Source organism: Apus apus, chromosome 9, assembly GCF_020740795.1.
Source record: "Apus apus isolate bApuApu2 chromosome 9, bApuApu2.pri.cur, whole genome shotgun sequence".
In the NCBI taxonomy this organism is placed as follows: Eukaryota; Metazoa; Chordata; class Aves; order Apodiformes; family Apodidae; genus Apus; species Apus apus.
In genome coordinates this window covers 5,129,568-5,146,783 of record NC_067290.1, presented here as the reverse complement: position 1 = coordinate 5,146,783, position 17,216 = coordinate 5,129,568, and the positions used below count along the sequence as shown (strand labels likewise).

The window sequence follows — 17,216 nt, the reverse complement described above, 5'->3', positions numbered from 1 at the left end:
CTGCTGAAGGAAACTGTACATATTGCTAGAAGAGCAAATGCTGCTTCAACCAAGCTCCTTTCAAAATACTTCTGTACCTGTAGCTTAATAATGAGCAATGGCCTCATTGCTCTCATGGTTGATATCCTAAAAACCACTTATATCTAGCAATATACTAAGACATGCATTTTTTTTCCAAGCTATAAGTACATGTGGGTTTGTGTATGCAGACTTTTTTCAGCTTCTGAAGGTGGAATATTCTGCATTACTGTGGCTTTTTAGTTCACTGACCCTAACACGTGGCAAAGGGGACTGATATTCTAGTTTGGTCCTATTCTCTGGACACAAGGAAATTTAGGAAGTGAGCTTCCTTGGGAAACAAGGTTTCTGAAAGTTATTTATAGGCAGTGGTGCAAACCTACAATTTGAAAATGGAACAAAGTGGGAGGCCCATGAGTGCCAGAAAGCATGGTACAGGGGCTGGTTGGGACTTCATGGGCAGAGACTGGTGTCTCCCACAGATCCTCACATGTGGTTCCTGGTCACGTGGAAGGCACTTATTGGCTATCCCAAGCCTTCATATTCTGTTGCTTATCTGTTATTGAATTTTAGATTGATGACATCAAACAAAGGAAGCCAAGCCATGAAATGACTGGCAATTGGTACTAGGGTGGGAGACTCAAGTCCCTTGTGCCAGGAAAAGGTTAAAAGCTTCCCGGTGCAGAATACAGCCCCAGGGGAAAATATTGTAACCTAATCAAAATGACTGGTAACTTTAAAAACAAGATCCAAGAGACGGCACCAAGCTCTCCTTTTCTGGGGATAATGCCTTGCAAACAAATTTGATGGAGACCCCGACAGGATGAAGTGACCCTCGGCAGTGTGGATCTTGAGAAGAGTGACAGGTAGAGTGTGAGACTGAGGCCTGGCTGGAGCTGGGAAATCTGGTGTGCTAAGTGCCATATGGTCCCCCTCGTGCGTGTGCGAGACCTCATTTCCACACCCAACTGCTCACACAATAATAGCACTGGTGCTATCACCAGTTGCCTTAAACTCGCTTCAAACCAGGTGACCCCACCGTCTGGTCCTCGCTGCTGCAGCCTGGACACCCCAGGGGTCAGAGGCTTTGTGCCCTGCCACATGCCAGGAGAAATGCATTTTCAACTGTTTTTTCTTGTGCATGCATAGATGTGTATGTAGGTAAATCTGGCTTACATTTATTGCCTAGCCTAGCAGAACAAGAGACCATTCCTTGCCATTTCCCCAGTAGCAGATGGAAGTAAGATTTAAACCAAGGATGTCCCAAGCAAAGACAAATCCCTGCTGCCCTCTTTCAGCTCCTCAAGCCTGGCACAGCAGGGCAGGGGCAGTGTGACTACCATCCTCAGAGTCCCCTTCTTGCAGTGACCCATTCCCACAGGGATAATATGGCTCAGGAGTGGCACTGGCACAGCCGTGTTCGTGTCGATCTGCTGCTTGCATTGATCTGATGCTTTCCAGCACAGCATAGTCTGCAGTCCATGGGTGTGGAGCAAGAGGCTGAATTTAATTGGCCTAATGCTGAGGGCACACTATAGAAAAAGGTTTGCCAGAACACAGGTCAGGAGAAGCCTAATGTAGTAACCAGAAGCAGGTACCCTGTTTTTCATTTGAGGACAGAGGATGGAAATCTTCCCTGATAAAGGCAAGTGTAAGAACCACATTGTTAGATGTTATGTATAGGTAGAAAAAGCATCAATAGTGCTTACCTTTCCCTCTTAGCTTGGGAAGGTTTTCTTCCCAGGGTCTTATCAAGAGATGCAGGACTGGCTTTGAAGAACTTCCCTTATGACACTGCTAGACCCTCTCCAAGGAAAGGAAAGTTGGGGAAGGTTCCTGGTTTTAGGGAGCATGCTTGTGGGCCAGTCCCTATGAAGCACTTCTGGTCCCGCCAGACTATTTTTAATTCATTGTGGAGATTTATGACTGCACCTGTGCAGTATTTTTATTAATACAAGTCAAGCACAGCCACCCAGGTGTGAGAACAGTGACTATAATTTAGTACTCTGATGCATAGGTTTTTTCTGTATCACCAGTAATTGCAGACATATAGTTTCTGCTAGTTTGAACATATGTTTCAGAGTGTGTTTTATGTAGTATCAAAAAAGTGTGGATGTCTCACGTCATTTGCAGAGCAAGGTTTGTACTGGGAGGCTCAAGGAGTAGGAAGGAGAGGCTCTTCTTAGCTGGGACTGTGTGTGAAGAGAGCAGCTGTGAAAGCCAAAGAGAAGCTCTGTTGTACCCAAGTACAAATGCTAATAGCCATCTGGAAGACTTTATAATGGCTAGAAGAGGCACTATAAAACTGACTATAAAATCACATTGCTGCCACAGTTCTGCAAGGATTTCAGGCCAAAGTTGGGGATGGCCTAGCACTGAAGAGCACCAAGCCAAAACACAGCTGGGACAGTAGGAGGGGAATGGAGAATCTTCTCTAGCTGCTGCAAGCCTACACATCCTGAGCCAGGGGGAAACCATCCTAGTTTTCAGAAGGGCCCCACCTGTCAGTGGTGAAGGTCTTAGATACATTTGCTTTTGTTTTTTTCTGTCTTTGATTGTTTTTGAAAACTGCAGCTGAGTTGCTACTGAAGAGCTCAGGATTGTAATAGGAGGTAATTAAGACCAGGGTGAGCGAATTAGGCTTCCAGTTCTTTATGGCAGTTGATGGAGACTGGGCATGTATTTCTTTCAGAAGATACTATCAACACAATCAAGGAAAAACATTCTCTGCATCTCCCCAATCTACTGTTCAGTTATGCCTTCACTAAATGTCTCAGTATCTTTTTAATCTCAGGAGGTTTCTGAGCTGCTTCAGTACATCCACAGCTGTAAGTCTCTCCTATATAAAAGAAACCTATTAAAGGAAACAGCACATGAGAGTCATGGAAAACTGCAAGCAGTGAAGCTTCTCACAGCTTCCACAGAATGTTCGTGGTTCCTTGTGCTGGCACAAGCTAACTATGGCTGATGTCAGACAGGAATCTCTAGCAAGGAGCGTGCTGACCCTGCCCTTCTTGGGGACTGAACGAATTTCTTCCTCAGGTGTGAGAGCTGCAGGCAGGTGACTCGTAGTGCCCGAGCCCTGGGCACCGCTGGGGGAAGCTGCTGCTGAAAGTCGGGAGTGAATGTCGTTTCACAACGTGCTTGTGCCTTTTGGAGACTTGGGGATGCTCGGTCCCTGTGCCTCTGTGGAGGGACAGTGCCTCCCGTGGCACCAGGCCACCAACAGGCAGTTACTAGAATTGCTGAGAAGTGTTTTGAACGCTCTACAGATTTTTATTGAAATAAAAAAGCTGGCTTGATAACACTTTGTAAGAAAAAGTTGCCTATTTTTCTTCCCCGTTTTATTTTTTTTTTCTCCTAGTTCAGAAAGAAAGGGGAGGGCACATTATACATTTTTAATTTTTCCCTCGAAAAAAATGTCATGTAATTCTGATCTCAGAGCTGGTTTTGAGAAGTAAAAAAACATTATAAAAAAATAGTTGGACCCAGTCCCACTGGTACCTTTGGAAATTTCCCCCATGTGTATCTTGTTTACTCCACAAATACATTTGGACTTTTTTAAGGCAGAGATTTCGTCTGAGCAAAAATAATTGACTTATTAAACTTTTGCAGATGGCTGATTCCTTACAGGGAGTTAAAGCTTTCAGGTGTTTTGTAGGCAGATATTGCAGTCTCTGACCTACTTAAGGACCAAATCCTCTTTGAGCACAGGTGTCCTGGTGGCACAACTGGTCGTCGGGGTGGCAGGTGAATATGCAAAGACTCAGAGAAGCAGGGCCTGAATCTAGTGGCTGGATGTGTGTGCCGTTAAATGGGGTGATGGGTTTATGTCCTCAGCACTTCCCTGAGCTTTTGCTGGGGCAGGACCTGGCTCCATCACTAAACCCCGCTGGTGATGCCACGAGGAACTGGAAACGCCTTCAGTGGCCAAAGGTGGATGGACACAGGGAACTGCTGCTCCTGCCACAGGCTGTGCCACACGGAATAGATCATCGTTACTTAGACCGTGTTGAGAAATGAGGCCAGAAGGATGGCAAGGCAAGACAGAAAGTGCTGTTCTGCTGTCAAGGAAATGCTACGCAGGCAGGAGGGAGCGAGAGCCCGGGGGGGGCGGGCAGGGTCGCCCCGGAGGGCGAGAGGAGAAGGCAGGACACGGTGCAAGTGGTGCATCCACAACACGGGAATAGTTTCTCTGCGGGCAGTGGCGGGGGCAGTTTGTTTCCTTCTTTCCCCCTCCCCCCCCCAATTTCCCCGACGCTTTCCTGTCCTTCCTGCCCCGAAATAAAAATGATTAGAGAAAAAAACCAACACAAACCACGCAGAAAAGCAAACCACAAAACCCTAACGAAGGAAGCGGGGCAGCGCCGGGAGCAGCCGCGCCGGGCAGCAGGCGGAGGCCGGAGCGTTACGCGGGCGCGGGGCGGCTCCGCGGGGCGGTGCGGGGGGCGCGGGGCCCCGCCCGGCTGCTCCGCCCGGCCTGCGCGGGGGCAGCGCCGCGCATCCCCGGCTGGCGGGCGGCTCCGCTCCCCTGCGCGTCCCTCCGCTCCCCTCCGCGGGGCCGCGGCGCCATGGAGGCGGTGGACCAGGTACGCGTGAGCCCCGCGGGGTGCGGGTAGGGGCGGGGTGGGGGGGGGGGGGGGAGGTGAGAGCGGAGCGGGCGCGGGGCTGACCCCCTCTCTCTGCTCGCAGCTCGCCTCCGCCGGCACTTTCCGCGTGGTGAAGGAACCGCTGGCTTTCCTCAGGGTGCTCGAGTGGGTGAGTCCCGGGGGGGGGTGTTGGCTGGAGGTGTGTGTGTGGGGGGGCTGTCCCCAAAGTGCTGCGCCCCGCGGAACAGGTGGGAGCCGGGCTGGGACGGCGGCGGGGCTGGGGACGGGAGGGCTGGGGGCGAGGGGCTGAAGCTGGAGACGCGCATCCTAGAGCGATGTGGCCGGCGGGGCGGGCTGGGCGGTTTGTGAGTGTCCCCTCTACCCCCCATCCTTGTGCTGGATGTAAAGGATTTTTTATTTTATTTTTTTTTAAACAGTGAAATAAATTAAAAAAAAAAAAAATCCTCATTATGCATTTAGCAAACTTGTCTCTGGGCCGAGCGGGGAAGGAAGCAGATAATTGGTCTGCGGAGCAATGTCACTGTTTGTTGCTCTGATGCTCATTCGTAGTGAAGTCTGCAGGTCAAATGACATCCATCGCCAGTAGGTCTGCGGGAGGAGAGAGCCTCTCTGAACGGAAAGTTCAGAACATGTCATGGAGGATTAATCACGTTCCCCTAACGCCGGCTGGCTGGGGGATTATGTAAGCCGCGGATTTTGGGGGGCGCGTCCCCGTGTGGGTGCGTTTATCCACATGTTGGCACCCGCCGCCCACAGCCCGGCCCCGGGCTGGTTTCCAGGGGGTGTTTTTGGTGTGCTGGGTGTAGCTGCACGCCCTGGACCTGGTCCCTGCCCGGGGTCAGCAGCTCTTCTTCCCTTCTGGGCTCCTCGAAGCACCGGGTCCTGTGGAGCTGGGTGATGGGCGTGTGGTGGTGCCCTGGGCTTGGGACAAGGTGGCCCCACAGCCTGCATGGGGAGGATGGACAAGGTTCCTTGTGTTCCTCGCCCAGAGCTTCCACAAACCCACTCAGAATTGCTGCTCCTGCCTCGAGGAGAAGTCAGGATGTCCAGGAGTTGAGCTCTGAGCTCGGGTCTGGGGGTGATTTGGCCGTTCTGGAGACCTCGCTGCGAAGCAGAAGAATGGGGAGCAAACCTATTTCTATGGCAAGCAGTGGGACTCTCTGCCTGGTGAAGCTGTGTCTGGTGGTGGTTAGGAAGTGAGCTCCTCCTGGAAGAGCTCTGGGCCAGGGGATATGGTTGGTGCCCTTTGAGGAAGCTGTTCCCCTGGAGTGTTGGCATCCTCGGGACAGTGAGTGTCAACTGTTTTCTCTTGGCAGTTTCCTAGTGTGTAACTTCTTCAACAGCCAAATATAAAAGCTGCCTTTGTCATGGTTGAAAGCCACATGTGGAACTCCTCTGGCTGCACGTTGCCTGTTTGTGTGTGTACATAAATACACCGGTGGCCCCAGAGCTCTTCTGACAGGGCTGGGGTGTATCAGCCCTTGGCAGCAGGGAAATGCAGGAGAAGGATGCAGAGTGTGTTCACATTAAAGATGGTCTGAGACATTACTTTCTCCCTTTCTGAAATGTACATGGGTAGAACTAAGCACATTTTGGTGTATGGTATCTCAGAGTGTGGAAGTGTTGGGGTTTTTTTTCATATATACTCAAAAGGCTTTTTGGATTATCCAAATTCCAGCTCTATTCATCCTGTTGCTCCCATCATCCATCTCCTCTCACCATGCCTACCAACTGTTATCCACCTCTCTCTCTACTATCTCTAGTCTCAACTAAATGTCTCTCCCTCAGACTCCTTTTTTTTCCAGCCTAATTATAATTTTAAACTTTAAAACACACCAAATGCTCCAGCTGATTCTGGGGCCATTTTCACATTCCCCAGCAGCCTCCCAGCCCTGGGTGTGCTTGATCAGAACGGTCACGTTACACCACTAATTGCTGGATTTACAGCTGTTTCATTTCAGGTGTTAAATGATGTGTGAGTGGGGTTTTTTCTGCAAAATGTCCTGGTGACAGTGAAATTTATTAAACCTGCTCTTGTTGAGGCTGATGAGTTTTTCAGAGCTTTACAGTCATCACCTGTCAGAGGGTGTGACCAGTGTCGTGCATGTGATGTGGCAGCTGCATCATAACTCCCAATTTTACAGAGTTTTAGGAATTGGGAAAGCAAGTGCAAGTGATTTTAATATTGCCTTCGTCTGCCTTTTTTGTTTGTTTCTTTCTTCATCTAAAAGGGAGGTGTTAACTTCTGGTTTTGGAAGACTTAAGCTTTTTTTAATGCATATTTCCCAGAAAGCCAAGTTTTAGGTTTCTAGTGTGAAAAGCAAGCAGGTAGGACTCAGAGGTGCAATTTAAAAAGGGGGAAAAAACCATTTCTGTCCTGTTGTTTGTGCACTGTAGCCCACATGCTATTAATGGCACCTCTTCACACCTCCCACTGGAGTCCTAGATTGCATCTGCAAAGACATAAAGTTCATAGCCCAGCTGGTGACACAGTGATTCCAGCACTGGGTGGCTCTCGTGCCTGGGGGAGGCTTTGTGGTGTTGCAGCACAGATGGCAGAGGTGGGGGGTGTTCCTCAGAAGAGCTGGCAGGATGGATATGGTGTAGACTGAAAAAGTCCTCCGGCAGTCCAGCCTTGAATTTGTGCTCTCATCTTTTGGGCACTTTGGGTAGGCCCACCTTGGCTCTTTGTCAACAATCCTCTCCTACAGTGCTGCTGGTGAAATTTGTGTATGAACAAGTGCAAATGTCTGTAAGTCTGGAGACAACAGGGGTGACTGTAGGTTCCTCAGGTGTGAAATTGTATCTCTTGCAGAAGCAATCTATAGGTGTGCAAATTCCAGCTTACCTGTAGTCTAGCTCAGACCTCTGTCTTGGGGAGCAGGGACTTTATCTGGCTGTCTTCAATCTTTTCCTTTGGCTTTCACCTAGCATCGAGGGAGAAGGTGCTGAGATAGGTTCTTCTGATATTCACAGCACTGTAATGTTTTCATTTGTGTTTCCCATGTACTTTGTAATCTTACTTTCAGCCAAAAAATTATGTTTAGAAACCATTAAGAGAGAATATTGGCTGAGGTCCTGGAAAGGTTAAAAGAAGGAGGGGGGGGGGGGAAATGACATAGCAATTAAGCAAGAGTTACATTTTTTTGAAAACTCTGAGCTCTTTCATAATATGTTGTGTATTTACAATATATGGATCACAAATCTGGGCTTGGAAGACCACACACAGCTGTACAAAATCATAGAATCATTAAGGTTGGAAGGGACCTTAAAGATCATCCATTTCCAACCCCCCTGCCATGAGCAGGGAACCCTCCCATTAGATCAGATTGCACAAAACCTCGTCCAACCTGGCCTTAAAAACCTTCAGGGATGGGGCATAGGACCTGGGTGTTCTCAGCTGAGTCAACTCTTACTTTGTGGCATGGGCTGGGGACAGGGAAAAGCTGTTTAAAAGCCGTGTTTGTTTTTGCTCCTCTTTTTTTTTCCCCTTGGCTGATAATCCATGGATCTTTGCATGAGAAGAGGGTGTCCTGAAGCTTCTCATTGTAGTCTGCTGTGGCACTACAACCAGTTGCAATGTCACGAGCGCTGTTACAACTTCACTTGAGAAATGACTCTCCTAGATGTGCACCTGACAGTAATGAATAAGGAAAGATGAAAGAGAAGAAATACGTTCCTTCATCTCCCTGCGTTCATTTCAGTCCTGTGGATCTCTGTGTGTGTTCCGACTGCTCTTGTTGGGGTCTGCTAAAAGTAAGCAAGACAAAGCAACTTTGACAGTTGTGGTCTGTTAGTTTTGCAGTCTGTGCCTCTCTGGAGCCCTCCAGAAGCTAATGAAGTGAAGAGCAGGGCTCTGCAGGGCAGTGCAGTGTGTGTATCAAGTGCCTTGTGGATAACCAAGTGGTCACCGGCACAAATATTGTCAAAATGGAAACTTTGTATCGCTAGCCTGAGGTTTTTATTTACTTCTGCTGCTTCCTCCCAAGTTACTTGCTACAAACAACTTGTTCCCTGTGGGCCCAAAGCAACTCGAATTTTGTCCAGTTTCCTGTAAAGTAACAGGAGCTTCAGTGCTGCCCAAAGCACCTTTCCCTGTGATCCTTGGTAAACAGAGATGCAGAAACTCCACGGTTTTGCAAGTTGGGAGGCTCTTTTGCTGCCTTGCTGATTATCTGGAGGTTGTTGTTTTAGAACACTGTGCAAGGAGCTCCCTGCTCCACCCGCTTGCAGCCCCGGCTGGTGCGGGCACAGCAGAGGAGGTGTTCTGGGCACAAGGGCTGTGCAAGTAGCTCTGTGCTGCCACTGCTGCTTGTGTCAGGGCAGCTGTGAGTCATTTATGTCACAGGACAGGGCTTGTGGACACTGAAACTTTTCTTGATAGGACAGCTTGGAAGTGGACATTAGGATGTTCAGTGAGTCCACCTGTGTCCGACGAATTGTTTTAATTCTTGCCTTTGAGCAGAAGAAATACATTCCAGGCCTTGCATGAGAGCAGATTATCACTGCTCACGAGCATCTTCATGGGATGTGCCAAAGATTTCCAAAGCAGGTCAAGGTATTTGGACACCAAAACTCCATTCACCTCTGGTGGAAACAGGACAAAGGAATTTCAAGGTGGTTTCAAAAACATGGACAAAGCTAACCTTCCTTTGCTTCCTTGCCTCCATGACATGATCCTTTGACTTGAGAGCCAGGAAGAAGGCCAGGCTGCTGCCAGCCTGGCAAGAGTCAGGCTTTGCTTTGATGGTACCATGTTAGCAACCCTTGCCTGGCAAACAGATGTGTATTTGGAAGGCAAAGGGAATCTGAATCTTGAAAGACTGATAATAAGTCTTGTCTTTTGTCCTAATGCTGATTGCTCATCTGGCCATGGAATGCTTTTGTTGGATTTTATTTGCATGCATATGAATTAGTAGCTGCATGCTTTCAAGTGTGTCCCAGAAAAGCCTAGATATCTTGAGATGCTGAAAATAAATGGGGAAAAAAATGAAGAAGGTAATTCTTGTGTGATGAGTATTTTGCTCTGTATAGTGTATTATGGGCCTGAGATATTTTATAGTTGCTTGAGGCTCTTCATCACATTTGCTTGTTTGTGTTTTGCTTAACCAGAAGGCTGCTGTCTTGGCATGGACAGAGGCTTTGGGAGATGGAGCAGGTTACCCTTGCTTAATGTTCCTCATGGATGCAGGGCTGGAAGAGTTGAGTGTTTGTTCTTCTCTACCCTCCTATTGAAAGAAAAGTTTGAATGAAAAGAATATTTCTCCCTGCCTGGTGATGTTGCTTGTGCAGTGCCAGGATCAGATGCTGCATTTAGTGCTGGGTCCATCCATCTTGACGTGTAAGGTGCTCAAACACATGTAAAAAATATATTGTCAATGTTTTGGATGTCTGCCTCGGGATGTATGTCAAAACCTGGTCCCAGTTACTACCTGAAAGGTCTGGTATGTGTAGTGTCAGGTCAACAAAACATGTGCCACTTAAAAAAATACAGCTCCATTTCTATGGTATTTTCATATTTGAAAGGTAATTACCATGTAACTAACCCTCCTCTGTAAGCTGTCATTAATTGGATGATTTCTTGTAGGCAGCTTAGCATAATGCATGGAAAATACACTGCAGCTCTGCACAGGCACGGGCTGTCACGGTGCAACACTGGGATGTGAGTGTCCCACAGACAGGTTTTATTGGTCCTTGTCACTGGACATGCGACTTCTGGGCACCTATTGGGTCACTGGTAATCTGTAGGTAGGAAACTCTTGTTGGACAAGTTGTTTTTATGAGGAAGAACTGGGGGATGGGTTTTGGTGTTAGACATCAGGCTCTGGTGTGTGTGATAGCAAAGATCTGAAAAGTTTTTGTAGGCTCACTGAAGGCAGATGTGAAGGCCAGATGTCACTCTCAGTGAGACTGAGATCAGCAGAGGAATAACAGGGCCTACATGGTGGTTTACCTTGTGGTCTTAAAGTCTCAACTTCTGGGAGTCTTGTGATTCTGGTACCTTTGGCTTTGATAAACCATAAGCTTTCAGATCAGGATAGCGGAAGAAGGATGGAAGCCCTAAAGACTGAAACCCAGAACACAAGTGAAAGAGCAGAAAATTTGTCTTGTGATGCCATGGTTTTATGCAGCCTGCAGAGAGCTGGTTGTTCTGCACACTGTTCACATGCACATTTATCTGCATGCATATCTTCTTGGAAACTGAGAACCATGCTAATCTTGGCCCATCAAAAAGTTACTGTTAAAATGCTACAAGTGCTGGCATAGACAAGAAGGGAAGGAGAAAAGGTCAGCAATGCCTGACCACATTGCAATTAAATGCCATCTTTCATCTAAAAAGTGCCTGCCTACCATTTTCCACTAAGGCTTATGTTATGATCATGGAAAAGTTGATTTTAAAAGGTCACCTAACAATTCACTTAAATCCTGATGATCCTCAAGCAGCCCGGAATGGGAGCTGGTATAAGCAAGTTATGTAGGATTAGCACATATGGTAGAGGTAACAGTGCTCCAGGAGGAGGGAGGTTTTGAAGTTCTGTACTGCTTCAGTGGGAATCCCTAGATGAAACTGGTAACATCTCCTCATGGTAAGCCACCTTCTCGGTGGCAGAATCTGCTGGCATTACCCAAGTGTAGCTGTTCAGAGCATTAGGAATAGAATATGAGGAGACTCATTAATGCTAAGTTTGATTATATATGCAAACCAGGTTTCTATGAAAGGAAGAACGAAAATGATCTGACTTTCAAAGTAGCAAGATGTGTGGAGATAGAGGGTTCTGCCATTAGACAAACAGAGTTAAAGTCTCCTTGCCGGTTTTCAGGAGTGAGATCTTTCAGTCATCACTCCTGTAAATCAGCATCTGCATAATTGGAGCCCCGGGTAAGGGCCCTGCATGTTGACAACTCTGGATTCAGATGTTACAGTCAGGAGAGGACAGGCTTGGAGATGCTTGTGATAAAACCCTTTAATCATTTGGATGCTGTGGTCCCTGAGTTAACCTGGATTCATGGCACTTCGTGTGATGCCAAGGGGCAGGAGACCTCCTGGTTGCTGGCTGAAGTCTCCTGATATGGGAGAAGCAGAAAGAGGCAGTTCTGGCTCTGTACAGGGCTGGCAGGGGAAGGCAAAGTGCTCACACCAAAGCTCTGCACATGCAGCTTTCTCCTTGGCACTGAATAAAAGTGGTCAAGTAGTATTATGGTCCTGGAGTGCAGTGTGGGAAACAGCACTTGTCTGTCTGTCTGTCCAGCAACTGGCTTAAGGGGTCTTAATGGATTTTCCTCTCAGGGGGAGATCTGCAAAATGCTGTGGAGAACATTATGGAAAGGAACATGCAGTGTGGAGGTGCTGCTTTTAAGGTGTTTGTTCGAAGTGGCATATGTACTACAAAGTGTGACATAGTTGCTAAGGTGACAGCTTGCTTGCTTTTTGGCAAAAGCAAAAGAATACTGAATATAGACAAACTGTCAGCATTTGCTTTGTTTCATTTGCACAGTTTTATCTTCAGGCCATTGTAGGGACTTCTTGGGGTTGTCTTTGGAAGCAGTAGAATCCTTCACTCAGAAGAGTTAGTATTGCTCCCCATTCTTAAACTGCATGAAATGAAGAACATTTCAGTGATTATAATTGTAGACATAAATTATGGCATTAGAAGGGCTTGGTAGTGGCATTCTGTCAAGGAAGGGGTATTATCTAAAACCCTTTCATATGAACAACAAATATTCAGTGTTGCCTCATTAGCAGCCTCTGAATGTGGATGTGTCCACAGGCAATCAGTCCTGGAGATTTTTGCATCTAGGATTTGTATGCATGTGCAAAGTGCTCAGAGCACAGCTGGAACGCATGGTGAGATGAGAACTCCTGGCCTCACGCTCAGAGGTTGGTGGTGGTGAGAGGGAACAAGAGCCTTGCACCTGCCAGCTCAGTTACTGCCATGGTTGAGTATTTTCATAATACTGTGAGAGGAGAAGGATCAGCAGAGGATTAGACTGACGTGACCCCTCAAGAGAGGGTTTTTTTCCAGGTGAGCAGCCATCTGCAGCATGAAGTGATGTTATGGTCCTCAGTGTGGAGAGGAAAGTAGAACAGTGTCATGGGCCTAATGCCAACTCTGGTCCATCAAGCAGTGGGGTATGTTCATGATCCAGGAAGACTGGCCAAGAAAGGCTCAAGTAATGTACCCATTGCACTTTATTGTTTTACCTTTTCTTTCTTTGTGATGGTGTAATGGACAGCTAAATGCAGTTCTCTGAACAAGCTGTTCTGTTGGTACCTTTTCCAAAATGCCTTAGCATCTTGGGGGGAGGCTCAGCTGCGGTAGCTGCTGAGCAAATGCTATGGGAGTGGGAGGTGCTGGAGCTTGGGATGGAGGTTGGGGGGAGCTCTGTGGGTTCCTGCTCCCAGGTAAAGGCTGGTGCAGGTGCCCCAGCCCCAGTTTGGCAGAGCCATTGCGAGCCAGGGGTTAGTCTGGGTATTTTCAGAGTGGTCAAAGATCATGACGCCCTACACAGGAGCTTTTGCTGGGGATCTGGGGATGTCTCATTGCTGAGAAGATCCCAACAAGCATCTGAGGTACTGAGGTGTGCCAGGCAGCAGTGGGAAAGAAGTCTGCTGTTTCTCTGTTTTAAGAAAGCAGGAAAAAAAAGACTGTGAAGCAGGAAGGTCTCAATACATTTTCAGATGTACAGGAGGTGTACAGTCGCAGACCCGCTGTCAGAAGTAAATCTGTTTGTCTTGCAAAACTCCTGACCTGCTAACTTGATCTTTATTCCATGAGAAATACCAGAGCCTGCTGCAAGCATCCTGACTGAATATTCACTAGAAGTGCTCAAGAACCTGAGTTATTGAGGGTGAAATTTGGCCCAGAAGATCTGTGTAAGAAATACTGCCTAACATCAGCAAGATCATTGACACATCAGGGAGTCATTTACAGTAACAGTTCTTCAGTAGTGCTTTGGATTTCAAAAATAAGTTTATTGTGTCTATCCTCAGTCTTCACTTCTGATGTTAGTGCTCTGCCCTCCTGCATTATTTCTAAGGTGATGCAAATCCAAAGTATCTTTGGCTTGAAGTGATAAGCCTCGGCCCAGATCCTTCAGTGCTTGCATGTTGGGGGCTTGTATTGGAGTCCCATGTTTGACACGGCATTTGACAATCTTTCTAAGGTTAGGTGAAAAGCCCCTGTGGGACCCCAAGTAATAGTATGGAAGTAGCAAAATCTTCCTTGCCAGGTTCCCAAAATCCAAGGAGAAAACTGGCTTCTTGGTTCAGCTTCCCTGATGTGGGCCATGTTATGGCCTGTGGCTGCCTTCAGCATCCAGGTCAAAATACCCCAAGATGCCAGGGAGTATCTTACAGTTATTTAACAAGTAAATTTGAGCCTTGCTTAAGTGTTTTCAGAATAATCTTCTCCTTGGCTGTGTGCTGGAGGTATGTTCAAAACAAGACAAGCCCCCATCTGAGTGCAAGTTTAAAACCACATAGTTGCTTCCCCCAGCTACTCCTCAGGCAGAGGTGATGTTGCACACAAAAAACCCCACTGCTCTGCAGCAGATTTCTCTATCCAAGTTAAAACAAGCTTTGTATCGAGAGGGGGATGGGTGGGAGCAGCTGAACATGGCAAGGTCATAGCTCTGTGTTGGGACTGTAAAGGGGAACGATGCCCATGGGTGCATCTCATACCCAGCCCAGTGGGGTTAGGTTTGATACTGGAAATTGGCTTATTGCTGCAGAATACATAAGCTGCAAAAATTACCCTTTGGAGTTGAGCAGTTTAAAGTCTGTGCTTGAAAACCCAAGCAAGTGTGGGATTCCCCCCCCCACCAAATCCAGCAGCTGATAAATCCAGCAGAGCTCTCCCGACTGCCATCTCCAAGGGCAGTCACCGTGCGGGAGTGGAGTTAGGGCCCAGCTTGGAAGACCACGGCTGCCAAAAAAAAAATTAAACAATGGATGCCTTCCTGTTTAATTTTAACATTTTAATTAAACCTCTTTGCTGCTGTGTGCCTTTGATCTTGGCGAGCTGATGTACATGGTGTCTGCTGTTGTGTCGTGGCAGCGTTTTGTTTTAATCCTGCAGGCAGACACAAGGATGCGTTTGAGTATGGATAAAAGTGCAAAAGCTGCACACTGCCAAGTTCTGGGTGCCTCACAAACTGACTTTTCCAACTAATGACCAAAGGCATGTGAACAGAGAGATTATTCATGAGAATGGCTCAATAGGGCTGCCTTCTGAATGTATTCTCTCCCCATTTTTAATCTCTTTCTGTGAATGGTGCTGCAAGAAGAGTTTCCTTGATGGAATTACTCATGGAGAGGCTTGAGGCCAGGAGCTGAGATTTCATTGCAAAACAGAATCAGTTTCAAGTGGGGTAATTAATAAAGTTTGATCCCTCAGTTGGAGAGCAGAAGCAATGCTGCATAGGGTTGACTGGGCACATCTCTGGGTTAGTCCCAGCCCAGTGCTGGGCTTGAGGGCTTTTGGCAGGCTGCTGGCTGGCTATGCAAGACTTGGGCAGCCAGCAGCACGTAGCCCAGCAGCCCCACCACCACCCATTTCAGAATGTGTGGAGAGGTCTTCAAATAAAGCCATGGTTATATGTTCCCCCTGTGCTGTTGGTGGCTGGGCTTTGATGATGATGGGAGCGAGCTGGGAGCGTGTGGTGTCTTCATGGCAGGGAGAGAGATGGGAGTGAGCTGCCTCTTGTTTTACAGCCTGGGGCAGGAGGCTGAAGGGCATGTGGAGTTATGTGTCCTTTGTGATCTGGGCTGTACCTTGATGTCAGGAAAATGGCCATCATTGCTGTATCAAAACAAGTCGTTGGTACAGCTGATCTGAAAAAAGGAATCTAATTTCCTGGGGAGAAGAGTAATTTTTATTCTGAATTTCCACGGGAAACTTTGTCATTCTGGTGCGATGGTGAATAAAGAAATATTTTTTTGCCAGAAACTACAGTATTTCAGCTCAAAATATTTATGTAATTTCTAAACAGTGGTTCAGTCATATTCTCCTTCTCCTCTCCACAAGCCCAAAGCATCCCCCTGCGATGCCCCAGGCATGCCCTTTCTGGAGGAATCAGAGATGGATCACGTCAAGCATGACCCTCCTGTGCATCTGGCCAAGTACTCTACGGAGCCTGATTTACAGTGTGAGGAGCCAACCCAGACTCCTTGGAGGCACAGCAGTAGTGTTCCCGGGGTAGATATTGCAAGCCCTTAGCAGTGGGACGTGCAAAGAAGAGTCAATGTTTTGAAGGGAAGCTAACAACTCTTTTGGAAAAAGATGAATGAGCGTGAAATGCAGAAAATGGTGCTGGTGGAAAATGTTCAGTTGACTTTAAAGACACTGTGTGCGTGTCAGTGCTGTGGCCTGTGCTTCTATTGGATGCCTAGCCCTCTTTTTGCTCAAACATGGAGTTTTTCAGGGCTGCAGAGAGGCAGCACAGTCGGCTTAGCTGAGAATTGTTGAGCCATATCTGTGAGCCTCCTGGGTCTGTGGCCTTGGCTCCGTGGCCGGGCATGTTCCCGTGCTGCCGGTGCGGGCGGTGGCGGGTGGCTCTGTGGGAAGGGCTCTTGTTCCAGCACAGTCTGTGCCTGGCTGAGTTGCCAGGCCCTGGCTGGAAGCAGGAACTGGCTTTGTGGCAGGCTGACATATGCAGGAGACACCGGGTGGGCCCTGCTGCAGAAACCCTCCTGCCACGGGTTGGGTTGCAGTGCTTCCCGGGAAAGGAGCAATGCCATGGAAATGAGCTCTTCTGCAGCCCAGTGGCACTCCCCACTGTGGGGATCAAGTGCTCTCTCACTGCTGATTTTTTTCCCCCCTTTTCTTTTTTTCATCCCCTCCATTATGTCTTCACAGCAGAGTGACAGCAGTGGGAGGCTGGGACAGGGCTCAGGTCTCCTGGCAGAAATGATCCAGCACAGCTCATGTTGCTGAGCAGTGACACAAGGGAGCTTTTTCTGCCACAGAGCTCTCCATGGCCTAGTTCACTCATTTTCAACAACAGCTTTCCATCTTTTTGTTTGTGTTCATCAGCACTGGCCACCCATGGGTGCACTATTGGTTGTTAATGCAGCTGGAGAGGCTCTGATAGAGCTAATAAATGTTTTTTTTTTTTTTTGCACAGCTTTGTCCTCAAAAACCAGTGACTCAGCAATGATCTAACATCTCTCATGGGACAAGCAGTTCCCAGCTATTCCCAACTTCCAGTACAACCTGCATGTCACTGGGCTGCTGGGAGGCAGGGCTCAAGTCCCCCGCATCTGTCTCACTTATGCACAGAGAGATTGCTAAGCATGTCCCGGGTGCTAGGACAAGAGTACTCTTGCTTGGTTTAAAGGAGATTATTTTTTTCTGGGGAGTTTTACACTCCACCCCGTGATGGGCTTTGGGACACATTCAGCTTTCTCTTCTGAATAGGGCTCCAGATGATGGAAATAAATTATCATAAATTAGAATAGATTGCACTCTTCAGCATCTCTACATCTGTCATTATGTTTCTTTAACAGTTCAGTTTAACATTTATACACACTCTGACAGCAGCTACTGGTGTGTATGCTATAAATATTGGCTTGAAGAAGACATTAAT

General features: G+C 47.6%; 1 protein-coding gene across 1 annotated transcript in view; it reads left to right on the top strand.

Moving 5' to 3' along the window:
• The first annotated feature begins 4,540 nt into the window (after window positions 1–4,540).
• Window positions 4,541–17,216, top strand: part of SYNPR (synaptoporin) — a 103,808-nt gene continuing 91,132 nt past the window's right edge. The window contains exons 1-2 of the mRNA XM_051627729.1: window positions 4,541–4,607; window positions 4,711–4,776. Coding sequence (XP_051483689.1) covers window positions 4,590–4,607; window positions 4,711–4,776 — 84 coding nt within the window. The 5' untranslated portion in view covers window positions 4,541–4,589. The remainder of the gene's footprint in view (window positions 4,608–4,710; window positions 4,777–17,216) is intronic.